This window comes from Mauremys reevesii, linkage group 9 (genome assembly GCF_016161935.1).
Source record: "Mauremys reevesii isolate NIE-2019 linkage group 9, ASM1616193v1, whole genome shotgun sequence".
NCBI classification, from domain to species: domain Eukaryota; kingdom Metazoa; phylum Chordata; order Testudines; family Geoemydidae; genus Mauremys; species Mauremys reevesii.
In genome coordinates, this window is record NC_052631.1 from 15,383,540 (window position 1) to 15,399,176 (window position 15,637).

The window sequence follows — 15,637 nt, forward strand, 5'->3', positions numbered from 1 at the left end:
AACATAATCTTGCATCCGAAGAAGTGGGTATTCACCCACGAAAGCTCATGCTGCAAAACGTCTGTTAGTCTATAAGGTGCCACAGGATTCTTTGCTGCTTTTGCAGTGTTTATAGAGAGGGTCCAGACACATAATAAATCCCTACAAAGAAGGCCAAGCTGAATGAATGAATGAATGTGTCAGCTGGAAGTCAGCGTAGTGCCAAAGAGAATGACTTAGAAGGATGCTATCCTTGGGCTTCAGAAATGCAATATGGTTGCTTATGTCATAGAATCATATTAATTAGAGATGGAAAGGCATGTCAGGGTATCTAGCTCATCTTCATGTCATTTTCTATTGCTTTGTCCTGTCTAGTTTTAAATAGCCCAAGACATGGAATTTCCATCATTTCACTAGTAGTTGGCCTCTTCCCCCACCTAATAGAGCTCACCATACAGAAATCCTTCTTCAGCATTTCTTTCCTTGATGTCATCCCATCGCTTGTATGATGATCCCTTCTTTGGTGATCCTAAATCAGGGGTTCTTCAACTTTTTCATAGTGTAGACCACAGCTCAGTAGGAAGACTGGCTCATGGACACTTGTCCTCTCACTCACAATCTCATGACATCCCTGTGACACAGACAGCAAATGCGCTTATGGAAAAAGAAAAATCAAGGAAGTTTTGAATGTTGTTAGTGATCTTTTAATGCAGCTCACTTGATGAAACTAAAGAGGAGAGCCAGCTCTCTACAAGCCTTCAACAAGACCTTTGAGAACTTCTGTTCATACCTGTCAAACACTTGGAGATATCCCATTTGGTCATCAATTAACCAACCTACGCATATTTTCTTCTTTTAGGCTGAACTTTTTAAAGCCATCATTTCAGTCAAAATTGTGCATCTAAATCCACCAGGCAGATGGGAAAATCTCAGCATTAATCTTCACAGTTTCTGTGGTAGTTCTATGACATTCCTCTCACTTGGTCCACATCCTTCTGGCACTGAGGTGAACTCATTATTCTAGGAATGGCCACCCCAGAGCTGAATATCCTCAAACCTGCATTCTGCCAGGAGTACCTGACTTCAGTTTTGATCATGGGAAAATGACAGCAGTGAGAGGAGTGGGGTGAGATGTATCATAGCAGGGAATGGGGAATATGTGATTTGGAAGGCCTATAAAGAGGAGGGAAGAAAAGCAGTCAGTGCCACAGAAAGGAACCACCACCTAATATATTCTACAGCTTGACCAATACTGGTTGAGGGAACGAGTCCTGTCCTTCCATAACTATTTAGCATCAAAACAGTATTTGAAAAATTACTTGGAATTTTAGCTTGAATGTGGCTGAATATGCATATTTCTCTCTCTCAGACACACAGTACAGTACTGTGTGTCCTGAAACTGTCTTAATGAGGTCTTCTTAACAGAAGGATCCATCCCTTTGAGTAAAAGAAACCTATGATAGCATGTTATTAACTTTTTAAAGGATTTAGTGACACTTACAGCCAGAGCCTTTTAACTCGGAAAGTAATTAAAGTTCAAATGATGCCCCAGGGAGACAGAAATGCTATAGCTATGTTGGCAGGATTCCATCCTGCAGGGGTGTGCACTGAGATCACAGGTGCCACTTAACTTTTCACATTTGTTGACTGTATTCAAAGCAGTGTGTCAGATTCTGTTCTCCATTACACAGCTGCAACTTCCAAGACAATGGAAGTCAGAAGAGTGTAAATGAGAACAGAATTTGGTCCAAAGTCTTGTTCTTCTGGGAGCAAAATACTCAGGTGCTGAAAATACAAGAGAATTCAAGAAACGAGGGTCATCCTCTTTTTATTTTATTGCTACAGAAAGTTTGGGACATGACTCCAAAACAGGTCCAAGATTTAATCATAAAAAGAGATGTGAAAGACAAAAGAATATCGAAACTGAATAACATCAAAGAAAATATTTGTATGGTAAAGAGTTATTTAGCTGGCTTGAACACCTTTTGATGTCCCCCCTCTATTGTCACTAAAAGATAGTGGTCTAATAACCCCCATAGGGTTATCAACAGGCATTGAACCCAGGATTTTTAGCACCAAGGCTCTGACCACTGCCATTCCAACTAGCAGCTTAGCTGAATCAGCACGTCTCTTCAGTGCAGGCTAACCAGTAGAAGGGGACAACATAGATGCTGGAACTAGGGGTGTTACCACACACCCTGGCTTGACGTAGTAATAACAACCCAAATACCTGGTTTCTGCCTTCAGCAGTCGTACTATAAAAATTGTTCCCACACCACTGGGAACAGACACATTTAGCCGATGTTTTATGTAGCCACGTTCCTGTGCAATGTTGTAGCTTTCTTTTCTTCTTCTAGGCAGAAAATTTAAAGGTCAAATCTTTACAGTGAATATGTGAGACAAATCTGAGTGCCTTGTTGTATATAGGTGAACTTTCATTCAGTGCTGTTTTAGGGTCCAGATCCTCAGCTGATAAAAATTTCTGCTATTTATTTATCTAAATATAAATGAAAAGCACAGAAGAGCATCCACTCCACACTCTGGGAGCAATTGACAAACTCATGCATATGAACCCCAGCAGTCACCCACTCATAGATTTATACCAGCTATGACTCTGTCCATCAGCATTTTCTTTTGTTCCCAGACTAAAGTTCCAACTTCCATTCAGTGCATACAAAACCCTTATTCCCAATAATGGGAAATACCTAACTGGCCCATACATTAATGAGAAATATCTATCTGTGTTCCAATGCTTGACCCATCTAAATAGATGGTATTTCAGGCACGTTTCCTTTTTCACTGGTGGCCTAGAAAGATAGCATATCGCAAAGACGCTGCCACTTAGAATATGTGTTTCCATTTGTTACTTGGAATTCCCCTTCTTCCTGTCTGGTGACTCATATTTACATTTGGTAGTGGCAGTTGAATTTTTCCCAAGAGCTGCTTCTTACGACCATTATTGCTTTTCAGAATTAGCCTGCAGTTTGTGCCATGGTTCTAACCTTCTATGACTCAGTTATACTTCCTATTCTCAAGTGTGTCTAGTGTAGCAGAGTGAACTGTTATTCTTTTGAAGTCATCTTTTCATGCCAGGCCTCAGAGGACCTTCCCAGTAGTGTCTTTGCCTTCATTTGGCTCCCACCATCAATATTTAAAACCTGTCCTTTCTAATGCTGTATAAATAGAATCTCATTGTGGCTTGCCAAAAAGCTGCATGTAACCTCACCTGTGAAGCTATATAAATACACTCACAATTAATTGGTAGTCTTGCCTTGTATGAATAAAAGGTCTATAGAGTGTGAACATATACAATAGACCCAGGGCTTAGGAAAGCATTATCACATGGCGGTGGGGGGGGAAGGGGGGAGGAAAGAGAAGATGGACAGATGGAGGAGAAAAGGAGACAAATAAAAAAGCATCTTCTAATCTTTTGCTGCCATTTTCTGTCATGTTCCTGCTGCTCTGAATCCTTGATTGAGAGGAACCTCTGTTTCAGTCATTCCAACAGCATCGATTCAGCACAGCCAGAGCCCGTGAAATTGGCAGCAGCTTAGGCAGGGGTAGATGAGAAAACAATGCAGTGCTGGAATCTTCACCCACTCTGTCATGCTTCCAGGTCATCTCCGAATGCCTGCTGGCTGTAGAAGCAGAGCAGTGAGTTGAAGCAATTCCAGCACCTCAGGAGACTGAGTCTTCTGCTAATTCATAGTATCTATGGTGAAATGGCCTTTAATTCACTCAGCTGTTAGCTGCAGTCGGTCATAATGTGACCTGACAAATGACTATCATGCTGGCAGGAAGGCATGCAGTAGCTCGATATTCTCAGTCTAGATTCCCAAACATATTTCAGCTTCATCATATCAGTCTGAAGAGCCAGGAGTTACTTATTTTATTCTGTTGATGTGTTATTAAAATAACAGTGCAATATTATAGCTTAGCACTCAGTAGTTATTTGGAAGTTCAAATTAGTATATCCAGTTAGTTGTCAAATGGGATGTTCTACACAAAGCATTTTCATGAGGGTGTGTGTGTTTGTGTGTGTGTAAATATATATGGTGTGTCTGTGCACACATGTAATGACAATGACATAGAGAGCTTTCATCAGAAGGACATTTTAGGGTGTCAGATTGAGAACTCAAAAGTTAGGAACTCCCATAAATTATGGCTGCTGCTGCAGAGTAATTCAGCCATGTCCTGTGTATTTTCTAGTATAGATTTCCACAACAGAAACCGTCATATGGATTCAAAGAAGAATACAAATATATGATAACACACACACATATAAAATACTAAATAAAACGTGGATAATGTGACTCTGTTTACACTGTGACATTTTTGCTTCTGAACCCTACAGTTGTAAATAGTTTTACAAAAATGTAATTTTCCTGCTCTGAGCAGGGTTAATAACACTGGTAAAAATGCCAGTGGCCAACCAACACTAACTTTTCCACCACTGGTATCATTAGACCTGCATTGGAACTAGAATAATGGTGGGAAATTTCCCCAAAATGCAGCCAAATACCCATTTCCATCCATGTCACTAGTAGTGTATATCTACACTGCAGATGCAGGTGTGGTTGCAGCTCAGGTAGACATACACAGGCTAGCTTTAATCTAGGTAGCACAGCTAAAAATAGACATGAAGATGTGGCAGCATCAGCTGTGTAACCCCATCCGGTCGCCCTGGGTATCTACTCTCTTTGCTAGCCACGATGAAACTTACTCCAGCAGGTCTTCATTGCTATTTTTAGCTCTTGTCGCTAGATGAAAGCTAGCATGGGTGTGCCTACCCAAGCTGCATCACACCTAAGACTGCAGTGCAGACCTACCTAATGAGACCCATGTCTTTAGGGTGAAAGGCCCTTTCAGAGTGACCGAGTGACCATGACTCTATTGTACTGCACCATGTGATACATTTTTTAAAATTCTTAAATACAGCAAATGCACAATGACAATTTTAATACATCCATTATTTTCCCAGAACAGATCAGCTCCATAAGAGCCATTGTAATGCACATGATTTGCCTAATATATTGCAGTACAGAACATTACTTACCTACCTAGCCACTACAGCGCCCTGAGTAACTGTATCTGCAGTGGCAGAGATGTCTGATTGAAAAAAATGCACATAATTTCTGAAGTGGGTGCGTATTGGCCCCTTATTATAGCTGTGTGTTTGTTACTGCACTGGAACCTAGGGAGTTCCCACAGACCCATAAGGTCCCTGTTATCCAATATTTGCACGCTACTGTCCTCTGGTGGTCAATCTGTCACACTATCCATTGAATTGATGTTTTTGCATAATGTGGATAGAAAGGCAGATAACATACAGGTGTGTCTGTTGATTTTGGGTCCTGTTTCTAAGCCTATCCCTCTCTTATAGGTCATGCCCCTAAGACACTCCTAGTGGAAGTAGTGTTGTCTAGCATTTTTGTTTTACACCACTCCGAGCAGAGTAGCCCAGCACCAACCATCTTTCTATTATTTGTTTGCCAGAATAGCTCAAATATCTTGGGCCTGATTCTCTTCTGGCCCAGATGAAAATCAGGATTAAGTCAGTGGACTTACACTGGAGTAAGACTAGTATAAAGGCAAGGAGAAACAGGCTTTTTGACTCTAAAGCTTATTTAGTCTCAGATTCATGGTTACCTCCCCTCCACATCCCAGCCAGATCACTTCAAGTTGAGTGAACTCTTCATAACTCTACTTGAACAAGTCACTCCCATCAATTAAGGCATAACCAGGTGTTTCGGTTGGTGGGAGCTGGCACTCTTCCCTCGGATTCAGGACTGAACTAGTGCCCCAGCAAGATGTTATGTAAGTGGTGATGGTATCTGTAACCTTGAATGGGGGCATAAGTATTGCAAGATGCACTTTTCCCCCAGTAGAAAGGCACGTGTATAATAGATAAAACAGTAAGCAGTGGCACAGGTTGAGAAGGTTGGGAAATGCATTTTGAACAGCGCAGCAGAAAGTGAAAGCCAACCAGCTTTGTATGTGGAGGTGGCTGAACCAGTTAAACCCATTGATAATTAATTATTTTACACTTTTTTGTTTCTGTCTTGGAGCACATTGGGCACACTGTCAGCACATCTCGCCCTTCGCCGCGATCGATATTGCATATGCACTGCATGTAGGACCTGAGTGGCATGTAATTAGAAAACCATATTGATTTCCAGGAAAGAGGTTGCAAACATGCAGATCATCTTCCACGTAAAAAAGCAGTTTGATCTTCAAATGACTTGATTAAAAGCTTTATTTTTCTTAGTAAACAAGATAAGTTGGTGAAAAAAGACCATACAAAAGGTCTGATCCTGCTAGCATAATAGGCAAGCATTACCTTCTCAGTGAGTAGTCCCATGCACTCCAGTAAGACTCCTCTTATGTCTCAGGATCAGGATGATTCTTTTTTATTTATAAAGTGCAGCAATATAGCCCCTACATTTGTTTTCTTTTGAAAGTGGGTGGGAGCAGTGCACTTGTGTTCGATGAAGCTGCTGTTTTGTCCTGTGTGCAGCACTGCTCAGGCGAGGACTGTGGGTGGATGTCTGTCAACACTAAACATCCTTTGTCTAACTCTTTTGTTGGTGACCAGTGTGGTTGCAGACGCAGACAGCCTCTGAATTGCAGCTGTTGTCTGCAAAGCATACAGAAGAGATCGTGGTGCATCCAGACCCATCGCTCTAGCCTTTCAGAGCTCAGACATCAGCCCTTCTGTAAAATGGCAGTGAGCTGGAAGAGCATTTCTTCTCACACAAAGCTCACCAAGCACCTCATTCTTGCCAATATGAGCAACATCCAGGGCCGGCTCCAGGGTTTTTGCCGCCCCAAGCAATGGGGGAAAAAAAAAAAAGCCGTGATCGGCGGCAGCTCCACCGCGCTGCTTTCTTCTTCAGCGGTCGAATTGTCGCCGAAGAGCCCGATGTGCTGCCCCTTCCCTTTGGCCACCCCAAGCACCTGCTTGTTCAGCTGGTGCCTGGAGCTGGCCCTGGCAACATCCATGCTGCCATACAGTTTGGGCTGAGTATGCAACCAAGGACATGTTTGCCTCATTATGGCTTGCTGACAAAATACAGCAGCCTCCTCTGTCACACACTTTCTGCCTCCATCCTGTCCTTGTGTTTCTGCCGTACTCTGAAATGTCATGATTTTGGCAGCAATCAGTGTCACTTTTTTTTTTAATATTTGTACTTGCATGTTCAGGACCCAGCTACTCTGTCAGGTACACATGTGCACAAGATCTGTTGAATTCACTGGGAGTCATGCATGCAATCGAGAGGACAACAGAGCCCCTTGTTTTTTGCATAGGACAAATGCGGTAGTGGAAAAAGTTCGCACCCAATTTTGGAGGCCTTTCTGAAAATCCAGCCTTTACATACTCTCACCATGTAAAATGGCTTCTGAAAAGCATGGACAAGAATGTTTTTCTTAAGTGACGTAGAGAACTTCTCCCTGCTTTTTGTTTGCATTTGCAAGTACCTTAAGAGTTTACCTAGGTTTTTTGCACCCATAGCAGCAGAGAAGAGAGAAGGAGATGAGGAAGCAGCAGGAAAGAGAGCAGAGGCGGCATTATGAGGAGCAAATGCGCCGAGAGGAAGAGAGGAGGCGTGCAGAGCACGAGCAGGTAAATCTGCAGAGGATTCTGGGTGAATCAGTCCCCAACATCGAAGGCTGAATTCTGAGGTCAAAATTGCTTCCCCTTGGGATTATTGTCTATTGTGATATTTTAGTTCTTTGCGAGCCGTGGTAAATTACAATTAATTTAGTAAGTTAAAAGCAAATCTACTTATTTCTCTCACATTTGATCACTTTCCTCACTAAAGAGTAAATTGCTTAATTGCTAACCCCGTGTTTATTGCTTTTCACTATATTAATTCCCTTCTATCTGTTGGCCAGCAATTCTAGGGCCACTTAATATACGTTTTCCCACTCCCACGCTCCCCATATAAAGCTTTTGTTTACTACTGTCTCTAATACTTTACCTTGGTTCCCAACAAAATTGGTCCCTCCTCTGCCTGAACTGACCTCTTTATAGCTCTCAGAACACGTGGCTTCTCAGGATGGTAGGGTAAAAAGAGTAGAGGAAAATATATAAAAAGAGTAGAGGTGCTGATTTGTCAGTGCCAGCTTTAGAATGGGGTGTGCTTAACGCTTGTCCCTCATCCCCACTCTTGAAGATAAGATGTCTGTCACAGTCCTGAGGCTGTCCCGTTGAGCAACGTTGTGCATAATTCATAGTAGCCATAGAACTTTTTCAGCTTTTCTAGTAACACTGCAGAATTTACAAAGGTGCTTTACGTCTTCAAGACACTGTATAAGCACTAAAGACCTTGTCCTGTTCAAGAACCGTGTGTGAAATTCCCATTGACTTCATTGGAACTACCATCGCCTACACTGGAGTGTTCCATGAGCAAGACCTTAAGGGATTGTCCCCTAACTAATTAAGGCTTGTAATGCCACTTCAGGGTTGGCAATACTTGTCTATACTACCAATGCTTTGCCGGTATAGCTATGCCAGCAAAGCTCCCTGGTGTAGATTCAGCTTATGCCAACAGAAGGAGTTTTTCTGCCAGCATAGTTACACTACCTCCTCAGACGACATTAGCTATCAGCATAGCTACGTCTACAATAGAGATTTTGCTGGCATAGCTATGCCTGCTAAGGGGTATAGTTTTCTCAGACATAGCTACGCCGACAAAACTTGGTAGCCTAGACCTGGCCTTACATTACGTCCTACAGATAAAGAAAGTGAAAGGACAGAGGTGGAGATTCAAAGGCCCAAAGGAATCACTTTTTTGTTCTGCCCACTTAAAACCATTTTCCTTCCTCTGCTCATATGGAAATTTTTTTTTAAAATAAATTAAACACCCTTCAAGGTCCAAATTCTGAACTCACTTACACCAGTGTAATTCCAAAGTACCTGCATAGTCTGTAATGGAGTTAATTTCTATTTACGTTAGAGAAACTCAGAACAAAATGTTGCCCTCAGATTATAGCTGTGCCTTTTACTTTTTCTCAATACAGTAGAATGTAAAGCTTGTGTCATTTCAATTAGCTACAGGCAGGTGAAATTTTCAGTGTTTTCAGTTCAAATTAATTGTCTTTGTGGGTTTTTTTGCAGTTGAATCTCTCTCTGTTTGAGCCAAGGTCCCCTTAGTGTTTCTGCCATTTCTATCCTTCATGCAGCAGCTCCTTTCTCTGTGGAATTACTGGCTCTTTTTCTCTTCTCTCTTTCCCCACCCCCCAACCCCGATCCCTGCTGCCCATGTCTCCAGGAGTACATCAGGCGACAGTTAGAGGAAGAGCAGAGACAGTTAGAGATCCTGCAGCAGCAGTTACTGCAGGAACAAGCTCTACTTCTGGTAATGGGGAGCCCACATCCCTGCTTACCCGCTTTCTGTTTGTAGTGTGCCTGTTTGTGTGTGCCTGTGTGTCCCCATGCCCTCTGAATGGCTAGTATAACGAGTCAGGCTATGTAGGTAACTTATATACAATCACCTGCTGCACGGATTTAATTAAGCCGATAAACCTCGTAACCACACAATTCTCCAAGACTCCACTCTGCTAAGAATAACATGCTGAGGTTTTTGTTTCATAAATGCAAATGGAGCCGCGCTCCGAATTCTTGTATTTTTTTTCTCTCAATTCCGTGACCTCTCACTGATTCGATATCCTTGCTGCGAGCTCCTTTCTCACTCAGTCTGTCTCTGTAACGTTGGCATGCTTTTGGCTTCATTAGTAGTGCAGGCCGCTTCTCAGCCCCACTGTGTTTATTGCAGAGTAATTTTTAAGGCCGTTAGCAGCGTACTGTAATACAATCAAACTGAAATGTACTTGTACTCTGCATACCCACTCAGCTTTACAGGATTTGATAGCCATATTTCATTTGCAAACTATTCAGTTTACTTTTTTGACAGGAACATTTTGTGTTCCCTTCTCATGCTGCTTCCATTTTAGACAATGTTTTTTATTGCATTCTCTCCTGAATTGCCCCTTTTTCTTTTTTTGTTTAAAGCGAGAGGTATATTTATCAGTATTTATGGTTTTCTTTTCAATAAAACAGAGCTCATTATTGGGCTCTGTTTCCACTGGCTTTATTTAGAGAAAGAGGGAACTCATAAAAATCCCTCCTTTTTAAAGGTACTTAAGTATTAATGATTATTAATTAAACCTTTAAAAAGCCCCAGTGCTTCAGAGAGATCCGTTAATTGGCTCTGCAATTCAAGTATTGCCACAATCACCCACTCCTATAAGCTGCTGAGCACCAACCAACTCCTAGTGGCTTCAGTATGAAATGAAAGCACTCAGCACCTCACTAGATGGGTCCACTGTTACCCTCCTCTGCAAGACCTGATGATAAGCAGTTGTAAGTTACAAACCTAGCAAGGATCTCAAATTATTCAATGAATTTCTGTTTGGTCAACTCATTGTGAACCTGATTCTATTCTTTGAACATAGAGGCTGCTTCAGGGATTTAGATACCAAGCTCCCATTTGAAATGTGGCTTTAAAATCTCAACCACAGTGATTGAAGTTAATATACTTAGTACTGATGTAGCCCTCCTTGGACCAAATTTAACCCTGGCATAAGAAGGGGTGAGTGACTATGTTGACGGCCCTGGAGCTGCACTGCATGTACAAGGTCTTGATGGGGACCTTCATTTCCAAACTTCTTTATAATCATGAAGGGCCAGAAACCCATTCCTCCAGTGGGGAATGATTGCTCAGACTAATTGGCCTAGGTGGAGCTACTTCTGCAAGCAGCTGCTCCCCTGTTTGAGCAAGGGGTCCAGATCTGGCCCTAAGTAATTGATTTCTACAGTGCCCCTGTTAAGAATATTAACCTCCCCAGTTTCCATATGGGAAGCCGAGGCAGAGAGCCTAACTTGCCAATGTGTATCAAAGCTGGAATTAAAATTCTCGGGATTCTTTGGTTCTGGCTCTTAGAATATGTCTCTCTCCAGGTTTCTTTATGGTTTACTCCTTCACTGGGCCCCCACAGGCTTAAGAACTGATTGGCTTCATAGGGCTAAGCCGTGCTATTTATTTGGGTTTATTTTTCACCAAACTGATAAATATCTGCTCGCTCACACGCTAGCCTGACTATCTCTATACAGCTTCTCACACCCATGTTATGGTGGTGTTGTTCTTGGGTAGGAGTATAAGCGCAAACAGTTAGAGGAGCAGAGACAAGCGGAGAGGCTGCAGAGGCAACTTCAACAGGAGCGAGACTACCTGGTCTCCCTGCAGCAGCAGCAGCAGCAACGGCAAGACCAGAGGCCAGCAGAGAAGAAGCCGTTGTACCATTACAAGGAGGGAATGAATGCAAGTGAGAAGCCAGCTTGGGCCAAGGAGGTAGGAAAGACTGAGTTCATTTGTGCCAGATCCTTGTTTGTCCCCACAAAGTTACCCCTTATAAATGGAGAGCTTGGAGGGGATGTTGTTCTGTTTGAAAGTCTTTCACTGAAAATTACACTTACTCCAGTGTAATTGCATGGGCTACAGTGGGCTCACTTTTCACTTACAGTATTGGGAGGGAACGCTAAAGGAATGGGAATTCCAGAATGCCAGTCCCTATTTACTTTGTGGTTCAATTATTGTAGAGGATTCCTGAAGCTAGGCCAAGACTAGGAGCGTCCTCTCTGCTGTAATTATTATTATGGTGAGAGTTGCTGGATGAAAAGTGGTCCAGTGCAATTGAGTAGTTCTGAAGTGGATTCCTTTACACTGTTCACATTCTAGTTGAGTACTGAACTCGAAGCTGCAGTGATATGCACTGGAAGGGTGTTTCTTCCTGTTGTAGAGGTTATATGGTACCAAGTGTCCTATATAGTTATTGTTGTTTTGTGCTTTTCAGGAACACAATCTCTGTTGCTTTTTTTTTTTAATGCAAAAACAGGACACAGCATCTAGCAATGCTTATTTTAAAAGTGAGATGTGAATACTAGATATAATTTTACTGACCAGTACTGAAGGAAATGCACACATGCACGCATGCAGTACAGTCTCTGGATCATATGCATTCCTTTTCCCTTTCCCCTACCCCAGAGATATTTTATTACCCAGAAAGAACACTGTTCATTATTACTGTTTGTCCTAGAATAGTGTGTTTTAATAGTATAATTTTGTAATTCTACTCCCAGGTACAGCAAGAATATCTTAATAACTCGCCTGTTCTCCCAGCTAAGCAGAATCACTCATCTGTTGCCAGACACTTGGCACCCTTCATTACTGGCAAAGATGTAGCACCACAATCCAACATTAAGCCTTCTTCTAATATTTCCAAGTCACAACCCTCAGCTAAACCAAATCTGCAATACCTACGAGCATTAGATCCTCGGCAAGTGAACCCATTAGTCTCTGCTAAGCCAAGACAGGTTCCGCCAGTTATTAAGATTTCTAAACCAAGATCCCAGGTACAGCAACACACCCAGAAGGGAGAAGAAGCCATCTGGACACATTCTCAAATTAGACTTGGGCGTCAAGAGCAATCAAAAAAGAATGATGGTGTGATATCCCTCAAAGGGTCTCGCTCTCAAGGATGTAGTCCGGTTAGGAAATCAGGATTGGAGGTCACGAGTGTTTCTTCTCCTCATGTTTCAAAAGGAATAAATTCACATTTGCCTAGTAACGGAGTGAAAATGGACTTTAAAGAACATACTGGAGACAGGGGAAGAAAATTTGCTCCCTCACTCATGCCTACAAGTCCCTTATTTCCCTCAAGAAGCACTCCATCATTAAACAATATTGACTTGATGTATGATCACCTAGACCTAAGCGCTTCTAGCCCAGAACACATTTTAAGAAAAATGAAGACTCAAGCCCTTCATAAGGAGCTCCATGCTTCCTTTGAAAGTATCCCAGGACTCCTGCCATCTACAGGGATCCATCGTACACAAATGCAACAGAAAATAGGAAGAAGCATGGATCAGCTTCCCCTTCCATCTCTTGGTCTTTCTCCACAGGGTTCTCATTGGAATGAAGCCATTTTGGCTCCTTTGTCTTCTTGCTCCCGTTCATCTTCTGTGGACTTACTCTCCTTTCCCCTTAATTCCAATCTGATTCAGGCTTCTAAAGTTTGCAGGGGCAACGCTCCAAATAGCATGTCTTCACAGGTAGCGCCAGGATCATTCTCTAATTCTTCCTATTGTTCTCCCAAGCTTTCTCCTCAAGTATGTAATGGAAAAAGTTTTGTAAATTTGCCTGTGATCAAGACATTCCTGTCATCGAGCACTCCTGATCTGAGAGATGTCAGACAACTTAACTCTAAGCTGCCTCTGGTGGGTGATGTCTTCCCAAACTTCCAGTGGGCTTAGCGCTTTCTTAGCTTTGTAAAAATCAGGGCTGTCTATTGGGCTTTTGCTGTGGTGGAAATGTGTGGCAGCAAGCAGGGAAATGGGATGAAATTTCATCTTTAATAGAAAGAAGAAAGAACAGGAGTACTTGTGGCATCTTAGAGACTAACACATTTATTTGAGCATAAGCTTTTGTGGGCTACAGCCCACTTAATCGGATGCATAGAATGGAAGCACAGCTTTAAATAAACTTTTCTAAATTCCTAACATGCCTCTGGTATTTTACTATCTTCAATTCTGTCTATAAAAAGGTTCTTAAAGTCAAGACTTCATACGTTGTCTCTTGGTTGGGATGAGGGAGAACAGTGCTAGATTTGGCCATCAGTTCCAGTGCAAGGGCCTAACTCTGTCACTCTTACTCATGGTGAGTAATAGCTGATTCCATGAGTCACCCCATTTCTCGGTACGTAAGATACGACATAGCATGAGTAGGGCCAAATTCTGCTGCCCTTAAGCCTTTTGCTGAAAGGATGTATCTGTGGGGTAGCCATGTTAGTCTGTATCCACAAAAACAACGAGGAGTCTGATGGCACCTTAAAGACTAACAGATTTATTTGTTTATAGGGAAGGAGTCAAAATTTCATAGCGTTAATCATTAATTTAGCTGTATAATCAGGTCAATTTTCTGTGCCGAGTCTTCATTTATTCACTCTAATTTAAGTTTTGCGTGCCAGTAATACATTTTAACGTTTTTAGAAGATCTCTTTCTATAAGTCTATAATATATAACTAAACTATTGTTGTATGTAAAGTAAGTAAGGTTTTTTAAACGTTTAAGAAGCTTCATTTAAAATGAAATTAAAATGCAGAGCCCCCCGGACCAATGGGCCAGGACGCAGGCAGTGTGTGCCGCCTTCGGCACATTTGCCATAGGTTGGCTACTCCTGGTCTAAACCTTCCATTTTTTGTGGACATAAAAACAATAGAGGTTCCCCTCCTAACGATATCATACAAATCATACAGCACAAGTTTGTTGCTATCTCATGCCAATCTCCTTTATTATGGTAGCTGGCCGCTTTGAACCATGGGCCACCAGTGCTCACAGTTTTTCGCCCTAGGTTCATTAGGTTGTGTCCTGACAGACTCCATTTTTGGTTCTCAAGCTAGTCTGTGCTGGTGCTTGTTGCTGTTCTGGCTGCCATGCTAGAAATTATACAAATTGCATGGACTTATTGCACTGAAGCTTTTCTGGATTGATTAATATCAGCATTGGTAGTGACAGTCCTCTACTTTCTCCAGGTTCATTCTTGGGTTAAAATCAGCAATTTTAATGAGTCCAGAGTCATATCTTCACAGCCAGACATTTACCCACTTTTGATCTTGTTCCCTTCGCATTTCTTTCTCAGCTGGGGTTTATTAGAAGCAAAGTGATAACTGCTTTTAGCTACGGGCATAAGATCTTTCCAAATGCCATATGGCTCATTCCTTGTTGTTTATATTATTTATAAAGAGCAATAGGTATAAAATATTAATAAAAAACAGAAAATGAAATTCCTGCAGTAAGTATTAGTCTAAAGAGATACAATTCAGATGGGAGAGGGACGTGGATGTTCAAGGATCTTCACAAAATGGTGGTTCCCTGTAGGAACCTATACAGTGTCCAAAATACTTTATGTGCAGGGTCTGAGTAGTACCTATCCAAAATTATGATTATTTTACCCCTGTAGATCCTTTTCATGTGTAAAATTACTGTTTCAGCTTGAAAGGACCCCAAAAGACTCAGGGTCAGCAGGATTCATTCTTGAGCAGAGGTTTCTGCTCCGCATATCTCCCCACACCTACCATGTTCTGGGGCAAAAGGGTAGATTTGAGATTCAAACTGGAGCCTTGAGGGGCAAAAGGGTAGATTTGAGATTCAAACTGGAGCCTTGAGGTAGCAGTACACAGATTTCCTGTGTCAGTGGATCATTCTTGGTGGTTTGGGAAGGTACCATTCCTGGATTTAATGCTGTACATTCTTGGCAGCAAGTTTCTGGGGAATTTTTTCATGATATTGGTTGGCATACGAAAATTCTCCCCACATCATGGCCTCCCTGCTAGTCTTTCACACTGCCAGTGGTGCCCATTCGGATATTTTCACCGCGGTGGCAATTCGGCGGCAGCTTCTATGTTCAGCTGTCTGCGGCAGCGCAGCTTCTGTCTTCCGGCTGAAGACAGAAGCTGCCGCCGAATTGCCGCCGCTGCTGCGGAAACGCGCGTGCTGCACTAATGGCACACAGACTGCCGCCACCGTCCCTGGCGGCAATTCGGCGCTTTGCTTGGGGGCAAAAACACACGGATTGCCACCCCTGGCAGATTGCTGCCC

General features: G+C 42.3%; 1 protein-coding gene and 1 long non-coding RNA gene across 18 annotated transcripts in view; one reads left to right on the forward strand and one right to left on the reverse strand.

Annotated features, from left to right (window-relative positions):
* Positions 1-15,637, forward strand: part of TNIK (TRAF2 and NCK interacting kinase) — a 316,747-nt gene that overhangs the window by 225,400 nt on the left and 75,710 nt on the right. For 11 of the 16 annotated variants that reach the window (XM_039490012.1, XM_039490023.1, XM_039490019.1 and 8 more), the window contains 3 exons: positions 7,493-7,603; positions 9,255-9,341; positions 11,136-11,333. In XM_039490012.1, the coding sequence (XP_039345946.1) occupies positions 7,493-7,603; positions 9,255-9,341; positions 11,136-11,333 (396 nt within the window). Of the gene's footprint in view, positions 1-7,492; positions 7,604-9,254; positions 9,342-11,135; positions 11,334-12,121; positions 13,259-15,637 lie in introns of all 16 variants that reach the window. The other 5 variants (XM_039490020.1, XM_039490022.1, XM_039490024.1 and 2 more) reach the window with 3 other exon arrangements.
* The window catches only part of LOC120372704, a 74,002-nt gene that overhangs the window by 44,596 nt on the left and 13,769 nt on the right, over positions 1-15,637 (reverse strand). The gene's annotated exons all lie outside the window — the stretch shown is intronic.